The sequence below is a fragment of the Cyprinus carpio genome, chromosome A21, assembly GCF_018340385.1.
Source record: "Cyprinus carpio isolate SPL01 chromosome A21, ASM1834038v1, whole genome shotgun sequence".
NCBI lineage: Eukaryota > Metazoa > Chordata > Actinopteri > Cypriniformes > Cyprinidae > Cyprinus > Cyprinus carpio.
The window spans coordinates 3890992-3910276 of record NC_056592.1 but is presented as its reverse complement, the minus strand read 5'-3'; the positions used below and the strand labels follow the sequence as shown (position 1 = coordinate 3910276).

The 19285-nt window shown below is 35.3% G+C and overlaps 1 protein-coding gene across 4 annotated transcripts in view; it reads right to left on the bottom strand.

The window, feature by feature from the left end:
* LOC109108302 (protein Shroom3-like) overlaps positions 1-19285 on the bottom strand; it is a 58629-nt gene that overhangs the window by 14616 nt on the left and 24728 nt on the right. For 2 of the 4 annotated variants that reach the window (XM_042778621.1, XM_042778625.1), the window contains 2 exons: positions 10700-10798; positions 2641-2775 (listed from right to left, as the gene is read on the bottom strand). In XM_042778621.1, the coding sequence (XP_042634555.1) occupies positions 2641-2775; positions 10700-10798 (234 nt within the window). Of the gene's footprint in view, positions 1-2640; positions 2776-5570; positions 5755-10699; positions 10799-18119; positions 18278-19285 lie in introns of those variants that run through there. The other 2 variants (XM_042778624.1, XM_042778622.1) reach the window with 2 other exon arrangements.

Here is a 19285-nt window from a genome sequence, read left to right as displayed (position 1 = left end):
TGCTATCCCAGTGACTCAATTTCTCACTTGAAAGAACAAAGATTAGATTACACCTGATAAGAATAACTGTCACAATGCACTTGATGTTATTGATGTCTGGACTGTTTACAACATATCTGGTGTTGATTACACTGTAATATCCATAAAGTTCTAGTGAATTTGCATTGAGATTTCCTCATACTTCCTCTTCTCTATTCCCAGACCTAATGATAATGTGACAAATCTACACCTACTGTGGGAATCGGCTACATAAAGGTTGGAATCATGGCAATACGTTTTTGAATGCATGTTGTACAGTGATGCATTGGGTTGCAAAAAGGTGGAAAATTTCCAGTAAATTTCAGAAATATTCCAGAAATTTTGGAAACTTTCCAGGATTTTTTGGAAAGTTTCCGAAAATTTACCGGAAATTTCCCACCTCTTTGCAACCCTAGTGATGAACTGGGTCTGCTGAGGCGACTGCCCTTTTATGGGTATGTGATCGCCAGACTCTGAAAGCTGGCATCAGACTGCTGGTATTTCTGCTGGCATAATTAACATGATGTCACTGACCCATTGTCAACAGCTCTGCAGTTACCCCTCTGAGAACTAGATCAACCAATCACAAGTCACTCCATCAAACAATGACCACCAGGTCTCAGAAAGTGGAATGCTATTGGTGTTGCCCACGGTGACCATTGCCATGGTAATCTTAGGAGGATTGTTGAAGGAGTGTCTTCCCATAGAATTTTTTTTTTTCATTAGACCGTGCGTCAATGCTTTGCCCTCTGGTCCTCTTCAAACACTCAAAATGTTTTTCTGTCAGTGTCATCATTGATGACCCTTAAACATTCTGGTCTAAATACAGTGATAATGACCGAGATAACAAGCGCACAAGGTTTTTGAATGTTTGGGGGAAGTATGCCGCAACTAAACAAATTATGTCCCTGATCATACACAAAAGGAAACTACCAACATAAAGACAATACAGCCACTTCTGACCAAAATAATCAACATTCATGTCTACTAACAGTCATATTAATGGACTTTTTAAAAGGGGTCCTATTATGCTTTTAAACTTTTTTAATTTTAGTCAGTGTGTAGTGTGTATGTTCGGCCACAAAAAAGATCTACAAAGTTACGAATCTCAAAGTCCACTTTAAAGGGAGATATTTTGTTTGTAAAAAATCCTTTTCAAGAACTACAACGAACGGCTGGTTTGGACTACAGTGTTGGTTTCTGGGGTTTGTGATGTCACAAAGTGGCCCATTAGAATATCATTAAAATAATTCCCGCCTACAGCATTTAGGAAACGCAGCCCTACATGAAATGCATCAATGCAATGATAATTCATCACATTCATGACTGAAAAATCAGTTATGTAAATGGTAGAGACGGACTCAGTAGTATACTTGCAGCAGGTGCGCAATAACTTTTCGCACATGATATCACTGCTGGTGGGAGGGGCCCCATCTCATTCTTTGCAGGGGGGGCCTTTAAGATGTGCTGTACGCCACTGCTCCTCATCTAACGTACTCTGTGCAGTGACCGGTGTCCTGAATCATCGGCAGAGAAAACCACATTCAACTGCCAGTGCCACCCTAATATTTTTACTGGACCCTTTCGGCCACCCCATTAAAAAAATCCTGGAGGCGCCACTGAATGGTTGGGGGGTGAGGAGGGGCGAGGTCGTGGTTAGAGCACTTGGTTGAGAGCATCAGACAAGACGAAGAAGAAATGCTGCTTCAGAGTTAGGGCATCAGAGAAAACGAAGAAGAGCAGCTGCGTAGGGTCAAGTTTTCGCCATGTCAGTCCATATCCTTGCGTGCAAAGTTTCTGCGTGATCCTCTTGTTCAATATTCTCGGGTTCTGAATCCAGCTCAAATTGATATGGCAATATTGATGCCATCTTTAAAAGGAGCAGACGGAACTTGCTGCTTTGGCAAGGGGCGGGGCAGTACTGAAACACTGTCTAAGCTGTTCACCAAATCACAACGCACTGGGACAGCTAACCAATCACAACACATTTATTTTTTCGGAAGGCGGGCCTTCATTTAACCCCGACCTAATCGAGCCGTTTGTGCCAAGCTGGGGAGAAAGGTATGTTAATAATGTAAATTATGTGAAAAATAATGCATTTTTCGAACCACCGAGCATGAGAGCATTTTCTAGTACACCCCAAAAACAAAATCAAGACTTTGTAAAAGAGCATAATAGGAACCCTTTAAGCCACTGGTTTATGAATATGCACCCACATGCCACTACATCGTCAAGAGCTAATTTAAACTATTTTAGTGTGTGTATACAACATGCTAGATAACATATTCATGTATCAAGAGGTTGCAACTTACAGGAGAAACCTCATGAAGTCAAATCAGGTGCTGCAACCCAAACTAAGGACACATAACATTCTCTCTCTCTGAATAAATGTCGTCCTTGTAAGTGGATCATTGCTAAGCTGACTTGGCTGATCTTTCAGTTCCATTGCTGGGAACTGTAAAAACTGTCATCTTCATGATTGTATCTCAGTCACGATCAAATCTCACATGCTAGCCTTGTGAAATATAGAGAAAGAATGGATGAAGAAAGACAGAGTGTTATATTGTTTGCTCTTAAACAAAGGCACTAGACTGCAGGTGTGTGTGCTCGAGTTGCGCTGACCTGGAGTGGTAGCTCTGGTGCCAGGGGGCTCCCACACCACCCTGGGTGACTTGCATCATGCTGTCTGAGTCCTGAGGGACCTCGCCCAGCTTCGTAGAATGCCAGGAATGAGGTCGGGATCCGGGCTCACTCCGTCTGGGAAAGAGAGATTGAAAGGAACATAAAAATGTATGCCTTTCTTTTGCAGAATACAACTCAAACACAGAGTTAAACACAAATACAGTGACTATACTTTCACCAAAAAACAAACAAACAAAAAAACAACAAAAACGAAAGTCAGAAACAGATTAGTGAATCAAAGTAGTTTAATGTAAACAAAGCATGCATTGTCTTGTGTAGTCAAGGCCACTGAGGATCAAAACATCCCTGAAGAATGTGGCACTGCCTTATAACAAGCATCGCACTGTGTAAATATCAGTAAATAAATACTTCCTAATGTAGCCACTGACAGACTGAGCATTTATATATTTATATATAATAAATATTTATTCCTAAGAATGAGAAATACAATTCTGGGAAGCTGGAAGTATATTTCCTTTTCTAATTTTTTGGCACAGGGTGCTGAAGTGTGTTTTTGAAACATGGCAAGAATGTCGGCATTGTCTGAAACAAAAACATTTTTGGTTTCAAACAGCGTGGAACATAATGAATGTTTTTCATATAACGATCAGCAGACTGTCTGTACCTACTGCTGCTCCAGAAATTCTCACACACACACACACACACACACACACACACACACACACACACACACACACACAATGCCAGTTTGTGCCCAACAAGTCTGCTGACTGAAGCGACCTACTAAGGTCTTTAATGATGGTTTGAGATCAGTAGTCAGAAAGACAAAGCCAGTATGAGACTAAAGATCATGTTCAGTCAGCTGACTGGGCAAGTGTAGCACATACCTCTGTTAGTGCTCTTCTAGAATTGCGCCATTTTATAACTTTGGGTTTGAACGAAGCATTAAAGCTCTAGGGCATGGGTATTGTAGTGCAAGCAGTGGGAAAGTGTTTAGGAAGTAGGGCTGCACGTTTTGGGAAAAAATTGCGCTTTTTCTGATAACAATTGTGATCTGAAATACTTTAAATGCAATTTTAAAAAGTTTTTTTTTTTTTTTACTAAAATCAATATGACTTTAAAATATAATATTAATTAAATAGAATAATTTATTATTATTATTATTATTATTATTATTATTATTATCATTATTATTATTATATTTAAATGAACATATTAAACAAAATAAATATATACAAAAATATAGTTATTCTTTGTTTTAGGATCCTAATGCTTATTGCTTTTTTTTTTAAAGCTCCAGGTTTGCTGTGCTTGTTTATGGGGTTCACAATTAGGCCAAACATTTTGTGATTTATATATTAACATGACTATGATAATAATAATAATATAAAATAAGAAATATTACAACTGTAATATACCACTGTAAAATAAAAAAATATAGTATGTCTTTGTTTGAGGAGCTGTACTTTAAATGCTTAAAATACATATATATACTTTTTTTTTTAAAAGCCCCAGGTTTGCTATGCTTGTTTGCAGGGCTCCAATATTTGTCCAAACACTTTGTGATTATATATATATATATATATATATATATATTATATATATATAATATTATATATCATTATGACAACAACAATAAACCAAAATATAAAACAAAATAAAAAAAGATATTATGTTTTTGTTTGAGCGCTGCAATGGCCTCCACAAAGCTGCACCTACATGATTCAGACTGATCACATTTCTCAGGACAATGAAGTGTCTTAGCCTCCACATTGATTGTTTCCCTAACAACCCACTCCCTTGAACTTTGACCCTGCTCTATGGAGACAGATCAGACACTGTATCTGCAAAACATCTGGCTTTTATGACATGTTGCTATGGAATGACTTTCTTGCTGCTTTAACACACCCTCTTCCAAACCTACTTCTGACCAGGCTAGATTTGGACAAGATCCGTCCTAATGACTCCCGCAAGTAAAACATTTGCACTCAATGTTGAGCAAAGAACAGAAAACACGTCTGACCACCTTATGATGGTTCGAACAGCAGTTAGATCGGAAACTTTCATGTAAACAGGAAACAGTGATCTAGAAGTAGATTCACAGGAACACAGTTATTTTCTCTAGGGAGGATAATTATGTGGCATTTTTTAAATAGTTGCTGTAATGATTAATCATATCATATTCAGATTCAAGCCCTGGATGACCTGATCGACAAGAGGTTATTCAAATGTTGTAATATGAAATACTTTAAGACACTGTGATTATCGTTAAATAAAAATAGAACTATTAAAACATTTTTGTAAATTGAAATAATACAATTTAAATAATAGAAAATTAAGTAAACTAATAAAATAAAAATAATTTGAAAAAACTTTAGAAATATTAGTAATGAACTGAAATAAGTTTACGTTGAATCACAAAAATGAATAAACTGCAAATAAATAAAAACTAAAACTGAACTACAGTAAAAGTAAATTATACCTGAATATTAATATATACAATAAAACTATTACAAATGACTGAAATAAAAATTAAACTGAAAATCTACTAAAAACACTGCTTTTAAAGCGACTTAAATGACTAGTAGAATTAGAATTATGAATTGAATTAGAATTAAAAATGAAATCCTATTCAGGGCCATGCAGCATTGCATTTTCCAAAATGTCTTCTTTTGTGTTCCACATAAGAAAGCAAGCCCTACGAGTTTGGGGTGAATTAATCATGACAAAATTTTAATTTCCTTTAACTTTATAGGTTTAGAAGATTTCTAAAGGTTTATAGAGCAAGTGGTGAACATAAAGTAGGTCAAACCCTTTCTCAAACCCAGTAGCATTCTAGTTAAAGCATTACCTGACCTGCAACCCATCTTTCCCTTGCTATCCTCCCTTACAAAACACTCAGCAGTTACCTTGCAGTCAGTCTCAACACTTTAGAGATCAGACCCGTGGCCAGACCGTTGATGCTGGTCTCCGACGGTGCCTTGCAAAGAGCCCCATCTGATCTTCCCAGGTCTGATTTCTGCTTCCTCCGCAGCTTTTTGCGGTAAAATGCCCCGAGCAGCTCCATGCCGTCTTTAGCGGTCTCCTGATAAACTGAGAATAAAATGCGAAGTAGCTGGAAGGGTCGGCGGGGTGCAGTTTGTCGACGCAAAGATCATTAAAACACGCAATTAAATGTCATTAAAAAGTCACGATAAGAACTAGAATAAACATCCTGCCCTCGCCAGCGCTGGACAAACATATTTCAAAAACGAAGATGGGAGGAAACGCTTCCTTCATGAGATATAATGTTAGAGTTGTAAAGGAGGAGTTGGATATAAAAAACTGGGATAAATAGTAAAATAACGCACCACATAGACAGCTGGGAGCAAATGTGAACACATGATAGCATGCATTCATAACATCAAACAAAAACTGGCCTTTATGTGCATCTTCCTCTCTTCCCTTCTTTTTTCCCTCTTCATCATCATGATCATCCACGTGATCCCAGACAAGTCAACAAGCATATCCGTGCCCAGAGGGCATTATGAGAACAGGAAGGCTGTAGTTTGGGTGTGTCGCAGGGTTGCTTTCATGTATCGCTGACAGCCGTCTCCGGGCCTGCAGGGAATATGGGCAGGTGTAATAGCACAGGTATCTTCACCTGTCTGCAGAATATGGCCACTGGACATGAGTGATGTGGTGACATATTTACCCTCAGAAGGACCTGAGGTTTCTTCCACAAATACATCACAGACTAACGACACCCGAGTACAATAACTGCCGATTTCCGTGGCATCCCATCGTTCCCAGGAGAGACGCTTCACGTTGCGCTCTCATGGTAACCTGACTCTCAGGGAATCCAAAAAACCCCCAAAACCGTCTCTCTCGGGCCTTCTCGTCGCCTCCCCGGCTGGGCCAGACTGCAAAGGGTGTGTCCCGCTGCAGAAACCTTATCTGATCCCTGGGAACACGGCTCGTCAACTACACTAATCTGTTTGATCTGAGAGGAAGCTGAAACTGGAGAATTGGATTAGGCGGGAACGGTGGGGTTCGAGAGGAGAATGGAGATGCTCGCTAAATACTGTTTGTCTGAAGAGGTGTCTGTGGGAAATAGATAGATATAGTTGTGATATAGGTATAGAAGGAGGTCGCAGGTTACATCCCAATTTGCATACTTATATGCACTTTACGAACATTAGTGGTGATGGGAAAGTAAGTCTTTTCATTATGTAACGGGTATATATACAACAGTGTTTTTATTGTTGTTTTTTTTTCTAAAGAAGTTTCCTGTGCTCACAAAGACTGCATTTATTTGATTAAAAATACAGTAATATTGTGAAATACTACAATTTACAGTTACATCCACATGATCCTTCAGAACGCATTCAAATATGCTGGCTGTTGTGCTGCTTCATTTGTTCTGAATTCTACGATGATTAGAAAGTTCAAAAGTAAAAATATCTAAACATCCTTAAAACATAGAAATACATAAGACAATAAGTTTGATTTTCAGAGAAATCAAACAAAATTGAGTGAGCTTCGCGCTTTAATAACAAAAATAAAAATACAATTCAATGGCAAAATAAGTGCACGTGAATGGGTTAAATGCAGAGCACAACGAAAGTAAGAAAGAAAGAAAGAACGAATAAACAAACTTTAAGGACTTTTTCAGATCACCTCCGCACACCACTGAGATATACATATATTTACTTGGAAAACAAGGCAAATAATTAAGCAAATATTATATAACCCCCTGGGCACCACTGTTTTCAACTTCTTATGATTAAAGCAAAATTGGGATGCAACCTTGCATCTGGATGGGATCTCATGACCATTGCAGTCTAGGTGAAACAACTGTCTTCAGTAGAGTTCTTTAAGCTGACATGGTTCATCGGACTGAGGCTATCCAGGGGGAGACGGGTCATGTTATTAATGCATGTCACTGTGGGATTATGGGAAATCCTACCTCTAAGTGTGCAAATAACATGGGAATGTTCACAATCCAGGAGCACTGAGCAAAACACACATAACAGATGAACTGCGAGTGAACTAGATGTTATTAACGTCCTAAAAGAAGATTCTTCCAAGCAAGTGAAAGAGAAAGCTGGGAGAGAATTAAAGATGCCAGAGTTCTGAATCTTCATCCCCAGGCACTTTAGACTCACTTCCTGTAATCATTCTGTGTATGTGTACAATAACACGTACACACATGTAAATAACTGTTCTATAGTGTTGGGTGGGCCTATAACACTTTTGTCTTGGTTCAGTCTCTATTCATTGTTTTTTTTTACACACCAAACATCTCAAAATTGTCAAATCACTCAGTTTCTATGAAACTCTAATCAAAACTCCAATAGCTGCAGGAACTGACCATCTAAATAAAGATTTTTTTTTTAATTTTTTAACATTTTTAATTTTGTATTTTTTTATAACTTGTGTAGAATTACGAAATCCATGACCACATATTCGGAGCACAGATGTGAGTGGAGCATCAAAAACAAACACTCAAAGCAGATAATCTCAAAAATCTGGCGGGTTTGAGGATGGAAATGAAACACAGACAAAATCAAGTCACGTTCAGTATCTGTGTTTAGATGAGAAGGGCAGGAATACTGTGCATGCTATCTGTCAGTTTGTCTCACCGCGCCATCTGTCGGACCAATGCAATTCTCATTTATGTATCTGAAATTATAGTATATTGTATTTAAACTGTATATTATGATTAAATGTTCACATATACACTACTGTTCAAAATATATATATTTTTTAAGTCTCTTCTGTTCACCAACAGGGATGTAACAATTCACCCAACTCACGATTTGATTCGATTCATTTTTTTTTTTTTTTTTTTTTTTACAAAATGATATTTAAGACTAATTATGAAATAAATGTGTCTTTTTATTATTGCTTGGACAAAATGCTGTACATTTTTTTGTGAAATTGAAATCTAACTATAGTAATATACTTATATAGCACTTGCATATTATTGCTCTTTTGTTGGTTTTGATTGCTTCTATTGTCCTCATTTGTAAGTAGCTTTGGATAAAAGCGTCTGCTAAATGAAAAAAATGTATAGATTGTAAATGTAAATAACAAAACTAAATTGAAATTTTAAAACAAGCCCCAAATCAAATAAATAAGTAACACAAATAAAATAAATCTCTTCATATAAACAAAACAAGGCTTTATCTGTGCTCTTTCCATTTAAAATTAGAGGCAACATTTAATCGTGATCCAAACAAAGATGCTGCATACATTCAACATGAGCAGTTTTTAATCTAAATTAGATTGTATAATTTAGAAATGTTGACGCTAAAACAGAATGGCTTGACTTCAGTTTTGTGAAACTATACATAAAAATATTAGCATGAAACAGAAACAGCAGATGAGCTGAACGAGATGCAGATTCACTCTCTGCCAGCAGGTGGCGCTTAAAGCGTTTCCTTGGTTTCTGCTGTAAACGAAGCAGCGCTGCACATATGAACTTTAATATGCATTATACAGAGGCAAGATGAAAAGACAAAAAACCATCTAAACTTTTCTAAAGAAAGTAAGTTCCCGTCAGACATTCATATAAACTCCTACCCCTCAAAATAGCTCTTTTCTATTTGAATGCATTTTAAAATGTAATTTATACCTGTAATGCAAAGCTGAAATTTCAGCATCATTACTCCAGTCTTTAATGTCACATGATCCTCCAGAAATCACTCTTATGTGATGATTTGCTGCTAAAGAAATATTTCTTATTATTATCAGTCAAAAACTTGCTTCAAATTTTCAATGGAAAAATTATTTTAAGGATTCTTTGATGAACAGAAAGTTCAAAAGAACAGCATTTACGTGAAATAGAAATCTTTAACATTATAAATGTCTTGTGCTATAAAAGTATTCATTTCTTAAAAAAAATAAAAATAAAAAATTCTTCCAGGCCCTAAACGTTTGAACGAATAAAAATGTGAATGATGCTTATATGAAAATTAGACGTATAAACTGTTTTAAATGTAAGTCCGTCTTACAGTCTGCCATCATGTCCAGATTGAACTGCTCGACCTTTCCATTAAAGCCTTATTCGGATAAAAGTGAGATTAAGGATCGGCCGTTACACTATTTACAGCTTGTGTACACAGTACTCGTTTTATTTACACACAGAAAGTGAGGAAGAGAAACAGACAGAAACTAGAAAAAAGTAAATTTTGTCATGTAAGACAACAGCCTAATCTTGCAGTTCTACAAAAATCTCTTTAAAAACCCCATAAACAACTCAGTAATAGTGGATTAAAACTAAACAGAGATGGGATGCACAGACAGTCACCCCTTACGTGACCGACTGGGAACCATAAACCCAAATCCACTTCCTGTAAGAGACAGATTAATTTCCTGTTTCAAAAATAAAAGCGAGATTCTGTTTCCTTAGAAATGCCTCTGATGAATAACCTCACGTGTGCAGATCAGGGATATTCTAGTTAACTAACACTAAAACCATAAAAACATTTGTGTTACTTGAAATAAAATAAACTTCAGCTGCAAAATAAAATGTATATTAACACTGAAATAAAAATAGACTTAAAATAAAACTATTATTTTATTATTTTTAATTGATATAAATAAATAAAAATTATTCAAACTATTAATAAAACTATAACATTATCTCAATAATACTTAATCAACTCTGCTGCTGAAGCAAGCAGGCATGACCAAATAATGACTGCATAATGAGCTATGGCAATTGAAATGTGATTTTTATACTATATTATACTATGAGAGTGGTAATATTTCGTATTTGGAAGAGCTTATGTTTTTACTGTTATGTTGTTATGTTTAGTGTATATGTGTTATGCTGTGTTGTGTGTGTGTGTTAGTTATACGATTTAGAAGATGTTGTGTGCACTTCTGTATTTGTCCACGTTGTACTGCTTTGATGTTAATATGTTGGTAAAAACTGTTAAGATCCCAGGAAGAATAGCTACTGATTAATGGAGTAGCTAATGGGGATCTAAATAATAAACAAATAATAAACAAACCAAACACAAAGATTGAGCTCGTCACACATGCACACCTGTTTTTGATGCGTAGTTTCACTCCTCCGCTGCATCTGCCGTCTCTGGAAGGACTGAGAGGACGCTGGTCAGGACAGCCAGGACCTGGACAACACTCTCTACAAACACAAACAAACATTTAAGTTAGACGTGTACTCTTTATAAATTACAGACAGTTAAAGCACTTTAAAGAACTTTTCTTTTTAAAATAAAACAAGGTTGATACATAATCAAATGTCGGTAACTAATCTAAACTTTCTGCTCTGTTCTCTCAGACCACTTAATAAAAACAGTAAGAACTTGTTCAGGGATGACCTAATCACAACCATGATCTCATTAAGTTATAAACGGGTCAACAACAAGTGTGTCGAGACGCATGCATCATATGTGAATGCCTTCTAAGAAATGCATGTGATGGACATTAAACTGGCCTAATTAAACAGGGCTTGACTAGCTGATTGCAAAAATATGTAATTTTGCACATCCCTAGTCTAGACGGCGTGAATGCATTGGTTACTTTGTAAATGACACATGTCTGTTTGTCTTTAGATCATGTATTTTTGTAGAATCTATGTTAGTCACAGAGAGGAAGGACTCTCTGTATCTTTTTACACGTGCACGTGAGTGTATTATGTGGACTCTTGGGTTTGACTTCAGCATTTGTTCAAATGCTGTGTTGTTATGGCCGTATTTGACAAAGGAGGTCCATTCACTACATGCTCACATGGATGTACACAGAGTACTTTTTATTAACCTAAAGGACAGGATACAATAAAGCCAAGTCTGTGCTGCATGCAATTTAATAAATATATATGCATGTTTATGTGACCAGCTGTGTTTATATATATATATATATATATATATATATATATATATATATATATATATATATATATATATATATATATATATATACACATACACACATATACATACATACACACACACATATCGTCGCTGTCCGATGAAAACCACGTATGTCCATTTTGCCGATTTTGAGATTTGAATGTCCAGGTTCATTTCCGTATACAGTATGCTTCACATATCTAAATGGCCAATGAAAAGTTGTGAAATCATGTCATCTGATTTTCACGTATATCCATTTGGTGTCAAAGCTGTCAATCACGCCGCGTATCTCCTGCCCTGTGGAAGCATCTCACCGGTCTCGTGAAGCTTCACTTTTCTTTTCTGCAATACATTGCCAAATAAACATAGCCTGGTGAGACAATGACTTTCCTTCATCGAGGTAAACGTTTCCCCCCTGACGCCAGACGTACGTCTAGGAGTGACAAAATTGACTGTGCAAACAAAGTATCTGTCTAGCATTACCATGTCAATTTATTGATTTATTGTCCCTTCATAGTTTGCAAGAGACATTTAATAAATTTATATTTAATATTAAATAAACTAAGCGTATTTAATAAACTAAGACGTAGGGTATTTAATAAACTGAGCGTATTCATCTGTCAATATGAAACGCGACTTGGCCATTCTAATTAATGATCGGAAGAACGCGTATCGACCACCGTTACTGTAAAATATGCACGTATGTCCATTTAAACTCAATTTTGGTCAAATGTGGATTATATCATTACACTGGCAAGAATATGGTTACATGTAAAGATGCCGTACCAAGTATGACAACGCTACATTCAACTGCTTTTGAAATACGGTGTTTTTTTCACTTCCTGAAAAGTAACCGTTTTGGACATACGTGAGTTTCATCGGGCAGCGACGATAGTTTATAATTATATGCACAATAATATGTGATATGAAAATCAAGAATGTCTTATTATTAAAAATGTTGAAACCAGTTTAATGCTGTGCTGCTAAATATTCTTGTGAAAACTGACATTTTTAGAAAATCTCAGATAAATAGAAAGTGAAAAAACAGCATTTATATGAAATGAATATCTTTTACAACCTTATATTTGTCTTTTCTGTCACTGTTGATTTAATACATCCTTGCTGAATAAGACTATTAATAATAATAAAATAAACTCTTCCTTTATTTCATAAACTGAATGCTTATTTCTTATAGAATTAAAAATATATTACAAAGTATTTCTGGTGACAAGTGCTCTGAGAGCATATGTGTGTGTGTATCTACTGCACAAACTGCGACTACAAGAGCTTAGACAGCAAAACAGCAGCCAGCGGTCCACCAACCACACTGAGAAACGCTTGTAATGTTGATACTGCATTCCTATTGTTAGGAAAGGTGACATCACGCTCTTTATAAAAGGCTTTTGAAATCTCTCACACACAGCTAATAAAAGACAACACAAATACATTTCAAACAAACTTAACACAAACTTTTACTTAAAGGGACAGTACAACCAAAAATTGAAAATTCTCACTTTTAAAAATTTGTAAACCAGTATGACTTTCTTTAGTCTGTGGAACACAAAAGAATTTATTTTGAAGAATGTTGGTAACTAAACAATTTCGGGTTCCCATTGATTTCCATTGTATGGACAAAAATACAATGGAAGTCAACGGAAACTGAAATTTACACATTTTTGGGTGGACTATCCCTTTAAAGGAGATAATACTGTGTGAAAAAAAAGCAGCTTGGACATTTTGCTAAATAACTCCTTTTACAGATCATAAGCGTGGGAAATATTTTTTTAAGGACTATCCCTTTAAAAGTGAACAGCATGCTGCATACCGCTCATTCAAATGTTCTTTCTCTTTTAAAGCTTGATTTATCACTCTTTCTTCAGAAGGGTGTGATCGGCCCGACTGCTGTAGGTATGCATCCACTCTATGCTGCTTCAGAGGAGGCCATCTTCTAATTATACCTCTATTAATCACTTTAAGTGGCCTGTGAAATGTAGGGACGTTTATTGGAGCAGGGAATCTTGATGTACCATCTCCAATCAGCACATTAACGATGCATGATTTTAATGCCAGCGTGTGCATCTCTGAGCTCTTCTGCTCAAATGCCCCCAGCATTCCTCGCATACCTGCCCCCCCACCCCCGGAGGACCTCGGAGGTCACCATAGAGACGTGAGCAGCGTGCAACTTCCTGTAAACCTCAAACCCCCAATGCTGCTTATAGATACACTAGCCTTCAAAAGTTTGGGGTCAGTAAGATTTTTTAGAAAATAAATGAATACTATTATTCAGCAAGGATGCATAAAATTGATCAAAAGTGAGCTTTATAATGTTACAAAAGATTTCTATTTCAAATAAATGCTATTCTATTAAACATTCTACTCATCAAATAATCCTGTAAAAAACATTTTCCACAAGAATATTAAGCAGCACAACTGTTATCAACATTGATAATAAGAAATGTTTCTTGAGCATCAGTATATTAAAATGATTTCTGAAGGATCATGTGACACTGAAGACTGGAGTAATGATGCTGAAAATTCAGCTTTGTGTCACATGAATTAATTACATTTTACAATATATTCACATAGAAAATAGTTATTTAGAATTTAAATAATATTTAAAAATATTACTGTTTTTACTGTATTTTAGAATAAATAAATGCAGCCTTGGTAAGCAGAAGAGACTCTTTCAGAAACATTTTTAAAAATCTTACTAACTCAACCTAACATCCATAAAACATCTGTTTGCCAATGCATGCATTACAAAATATTAAACATCTAAATGTTAAAAATCCAGATTAATTAATACTTTGATGGAGGGACCAGAGAAAAAAGGTACAAAAGTTGTCACTGGGGTGGTACCTTCTTCAAAAGGTACTAAAATGCACAATTTAGGTACTGATATCTACATTTTAGGTACTAATATGCACTCTTTAGGGGTAAATAAGGTACAAAGGTGCACCCTTTTCAGTAGTAACACCCCAGTGACAGCTTTTGTAGCTTTTTATTTTTTTTCTCAAAGTGTAGCAACAACCAGAACAACATAACAACTGCATAGCATTGTGCTAAAAACAATGCACCTTAGCAACAACTGCACAGCATCACCCTCACATTGTGGCGGTGAAAGCACCACTTACATTTAAAAAATTGTAAAAAGTCCTTTATAAATCACAGGGTCATTTGTCGTCATGCTGTGTGTGTGTGTGTGTGTGTGTGTGTGTGTGTAAATATTCCATGCCACCCACACGCTTGACCCTTTCCTGACTGATCTGACCTCTTCTCTTGTTTACATGTGTCTCGAGTGAATCGCACCCAACCACAACATCAATCAGCCGCGCAATAATAAACGGATGCTCGGGTGAGAATTAATGAATGCTTTTTCGAAATTTTTTTCATTGTTTTTGTGTATTGTTTGATGTAGAACAGATTTAAACATGGTAAATGGAGACAAAATACAATGCTTTTATTGACAGCTGAATGTTTTAGCAATTAAAATACAACTGCAATGGGCAAAGGTTTTGTATGACAGCTGTCCTGCAGATGTTTCTCCTCGAACACTGATTTAGATACATTGATCAGAAGAACCTGCACAAAATTTCGGCCTAAAATTAAGATCTGTATATTTGAATTGCATATATATCTGTATATATAATTTGCAAATATATGCAATGGAAATTTTATGTGCAGTTCAGGCCTTAATATAGTTCATTTTTTTTTTTTTTAAAAAGAACCTTTATTTAAGTATTTTTTTTTTATTTTTTTTTGATCGTTTTAGAACTTTAAATCTGTTAAAATGTGTTCTGCAAAACAGGCGGATGTTCCCTTTAAAACATGCCGTTCTCCTTGAACACACCCTTCACCTGCATTTAGAGATTCTGTGAAAGAGTTTAAAGCTAAACCAGCTTGACCCACTGCAGGAATGCTATTAACAGCCCAGAGAACGAATGCGGGAGAGGAACAAAGACGACAAAAAATGCATTTTTCATTCATTCTTAATAAGGTTGGTATTTATTTGTGCAACTAGGAATATGCTTTTAGTGCTAATCAGGTTTTATTTGTTCTCGTATAAAACGATACAGCCTCTTCCAAAACAATACAAAGGCGAAAAGTCAACATATCTTTTTAGCTGATAAAAACTATTAATATAATCAGAATTATTATGCAAAACCGTGTCAGAATAACCTAGCAAATGCATAACGATGTGCTAAAAAATACAATAAACTTGTTTTGTGGTGGAGAATATTAAACCGCATGATATCGCTTAAATTTGGATCTCATTCACTAATAATTGTGTTAAAAGTTTTTTGTTGTAAAAAATAGATTTAGGATTTGTTAATAGTTAATAATTTAGATTTTTGTTTTTATTATTATTTTGATGTTTATGGATTCTTATTATTGTTATTGGTGTGATTGCAATGTATAGCTATTGGTATTTCTCTACAAATATCTTTAAAGTATTAGTTATATAATTTATCCAGGAGTAATTTATTGGGTCACTAATTGATTCAATTTTCAAAGTTAATTTTTCAAAATTAATGCTATTTTACCATTTAAAATAATCTGGATTTATCAACAATTTCTAATAATAATAATAATAATAATAATAATAAAATTTGTTTTTGTATATTCTGCAATCACTTTATCCTAAAGTTAGGTGTAAAGGAATGTATTTTATGCATGAAAATGTTCATACAAAGTTTTTAGTCATGGATAGTGAATGAGATCCATTTTCATCAGAAAATCTTGTTTACATCTTCTGGGCTGCTGGAGGACAGTGTTTCAGTTCATCTCCTCTGCATGCAACCCCCGAATGAAAGGATAAACCAGGAACCTGATATCACAGGAGAACAGGAATAGACAAAATACTCTGGCAGAGGAAAAGAACAAAGGGATACAGATGAAAAATAAGAGATGATAAAAACAACAGCAAAAATGCTGGAGATTAAGCGTTCTTTGTACTTTAAAGCCACAGAAGAACTTCAACAAAGCCTGCTAATAAATTAAGTGACAACCAAACACGCTGACCTTTAGTGATGCCTCCTAAAAACAAACACGGTAACCTGACTTCACTACATTCTGGATAAAGAGCTCTTCCTGTATCTGGCTCTTTCTCTGTGTTTACAGTGACTCCAGCTCGTGTGACGCCAAAAAGGCTTAACAACACAATCATAAACACACTTCTCATTCCTTCATGGCAGACAGCCATCGCTACATGTTATCTTGTGTTTTTTGAGTATCGTGTTGTTGTTTATAATGAGTGTTTAGCAATCTCTCATGTTTATAGACAATAAATCTAATATATTTTAGATGTAGATGCAGGTGTAAAACACAACCACTCAAACAAACATACACATCAACAACTTCAGCGTACACACTTCTACAAACACAGTCTTATGTTAAATAGGTTAAATAAGTTCATTAGACAAGACAATAGACAATATCTAGCTTCCCAAACTACAAGCTACTCATAATTTACAGTAGTTCAAACAATCAAGCTACCATTAATTACCATGGTTAGCGATACTTCTAGCTATGTACAAAAAAAAAGAAAAGAAAACGACACTGAATCTACTTAAAAGGACGATAATATTAATATTATGAAATTGTCATAGTTTTGTCTGTGCTCTTTTCTTGTTTTGGACTTTTTACATATATAATGTCACATATAAGCAGTATAAAAAGTAAATGAGTGTTTTTGAAAAGTGAATGATTACTAACAGCATTAAACATGTCTTTATGACCTTTGAAACCGTTATTTCACTAAATTGAACTGAATAATGAAACTATTGTCAGCTGTAGAGCTGCTTAAACAGCCAAAATTGAATTTTACAACTATTTATTAATGTGAAGTTGCTTTGAAACAATCTGTACTATATAAAGCGCTATATAAATACATAACAAAATACAACCAATGAACCTTAAAACTGAGCAGAAAACACAGCAACGAAAAGCAACTCTTAATATTCATATCAGTGAATCATATTTTGTAGTCTATTCAAAACAATCCAAGCCTTTCTTTTGCATATGGAAACCAGGAGATCATATGCAATTCTATGCAAAACAAAACAACAAGCCACCAATCTCAGACCCATCACACTATGATCTCATTCATATAGGCCTATGCAGTATTCATGGTCTACAAATATTGAGGCAAACGCACCTGCTAGCTGCACTCTAGTCCAGCAAATTGTTGGGTGGTTGACATACAGCATGCAAACATCAAAATTGTAGGTTAAATGTATATTTTAACTGGTCATCAGATCTTTTTATCCTTCGAATCGCGTTTAGCATTTGTGATACACTTAAACAGTCATAAGGTGTGACTAATGAATTTGCAACTGCACAAATATTCCATGTAATCTCACAATTAAGGTCATTAAACTGCATGCACAGTATTAGAAAAATGTTTTTAAATAGTTTAAACTGAGTCACTGCTGTGACTCGCCAAGTGCTCATTTATATAACGCTAAATAAATCTAGTGGACTTTATTCCAAACAAAGGCACACTGTACACTAAACAGCAGTAAGATTACATAAACACAGAAAGGTGCATGACAACCAGTTTTAAATGCAAGCATGTGAAAGGAACCATTGTACCTGTGCTGATGGACTGTCAATGTGGCTGTTCTTCTGAATGCAGCTACAAGAAATAAATCCCAACTTCACTCATTTGGCTTTAAAAGAGCAACACACTGCAGACGGACTCCACACTGACAGGGAAAGAACAACATCTCTCTCGCTCTCAAACACTGGTGACACATCAGAGGCAAATTACTGCGTCCCCTCAGCCAATCAGAAGAGGGCTGAATGAAAGCCACAGCGATGATGTCACTGAGCAGGTTCCTCTCGTCCTGCCTTCAGGCTAACTCTCTCTCTGTTTTTCTCTCCTCTTGTTCTGCCGCTTTTCCTCATTCAAGCTCATGCTAAAGGACATTTAAATATTTTCATGTTCAAATAGAGTTCATGTCCACCTTTTTAACTTTCTATCATAGGTTTAGTGCGCAAATGAAAGATAATGTTTATCTTGTGTAGAAATAAAGTGTGTAATTTGTTGATGCTCAGTTAAAAAATATCAATAGAACACAAGTGCAAATACTAACACACAAATAGATTTTTTTCACAAAATAAGAATTACGATTTTTAAGCCTGACTGTACCACTGAATGAAAAACATAAAAAGCTAATTGAGACTTTTTATAAATGCAGAATTGTGAGATATTTCAATTCTGAGAAAAAAATTGCGAGATATAAACTTGCGATTCTGAGAAAAAGGGCAGAATTGAAAAAACAGTGAGATATGAATTCAGAATTCGAACTTTTCTCTCACAAGTTTACATTTCTCAATTCTGACTAAAGTTTCTGCTAAAGATAAAAAAAAAAAAAATTAATTGCAACTTTATTTCTCACAATTCAGACTTCATCTCTTCTCAGAATTGCAAGTTAACATCTGAGTTTATATCTCACAATTATTTTTTTTCTTTCAGAATTGGGAGGGAAAAAATTCTGAATTGTAAGATATTAACTAGGATTTGTGTATTATAATTATTGATTGTTAGGGTAAAAATTCTGAATTGTAAGATATAGGTTGAGAATTGCTTAGGTATGTATAAGGCTTAAATGCCCTAATAATCAAATTAACAAAAGCAGTCAAATATGAAAAAGATGACAAAAATTAGTGGAAATCAGGAATTCAGGCATAAAATAATTAGTCTTCAGAATCAATAATTCATGTGAAAATTCTAAGTATTGAACAAATAGTTATAT